Source organism: Bison bison, unplaced genomic scaffold (assembly GCF_000754665.1).
Source record: "Bison bison bison isolate TAMUID 2011002044 unplaced genomic scaffold, Bison_UMD1.0 scf7180017864366, whole genome shotgun sequence".
Taxonomy (NCBI): domain Eukaryota; kingdom Metazoa; phylum Chordata; class Mammalia; order Artiodactyla; family Bovidae; genus Bison; species Bison bison.
Genome location: NW_011494938.1, coordinates 3,089,557 through 3,090,012, shown reverse-complemented (window position 1 = coordinate 3,090,012; position 456 = coordinate 3,089,557). Strand labels below are relative to the sequence as shown.

General features: G+C 66.7%; 1 protein-coding gene across 2 annotated transcripts in view; it reads right to left on the bottom strand.

Annotated features, from left to right (window-relative positions):
- ATL2 (atlastin GTPase 2) overlaps positions 1 to 181 on the bottom strand; it is a 67,302-nt gene extending 67,121 nt beyond the window's left edge. The window contains exon 1 of one of the 2 annotated variants that reach the window (XM_010855590.1): positions 18 to 181. In XM_010855590.1, coding sequence (XP_010853892.1) covers positions 18 to 135 — 118 coding nt within the window. In that variant the 5' untranslated portion in view covers positions 136 to 181. The remainder of the gene's footprint in view (positions 1 to 17) is intronic. The other variant, XM_010855587.1, reaches the window with a different exon arrangement.
- Positions 182 to 456: the final 275 nt, after the last annotated feature.

Here is a 456-nt window from a genome sequence, read left to right as displayed (position 1 = left end):
ACCCTGCCGGCCCGTACCTAGGAGGGTCGTGGACGAGACGTGGTTAACCCCGGTGTTTGAGTCGCTGGTCCGCCGCCGGCGCCGCAGCCCTTGGTGCGGTTCTTGGCTTCGCGTTACCTCGTCCCCCTCCGCCATCTTGTACCGATTTAAAATTAACTCCCCACTGACGTCAAACGCCGCCGCCGCTTTATCAACCTCCCGGGAGCCGGCGGGGAGCCGGCAGGTCCTAGCGCCGCCCGCAATCTGTGCCTCCTCCTCCTTCTGCCCACGCCCTCCCTCGTCCCGCCCCTCGGCGCCCTCGCTCCGCCTCCTCCCTGCTAGCCTGCTTGCCTGCCCCTCGGTTTTCCCAGGCTTCCACTTCGGGGAGAAATTGGGCGGCGCCCTCACCGCAACCTTCTCGCACTCCCACCGCCCTAAACTCAGGACCACACCCCCCGAGCGCTGTGTAATCGCAGG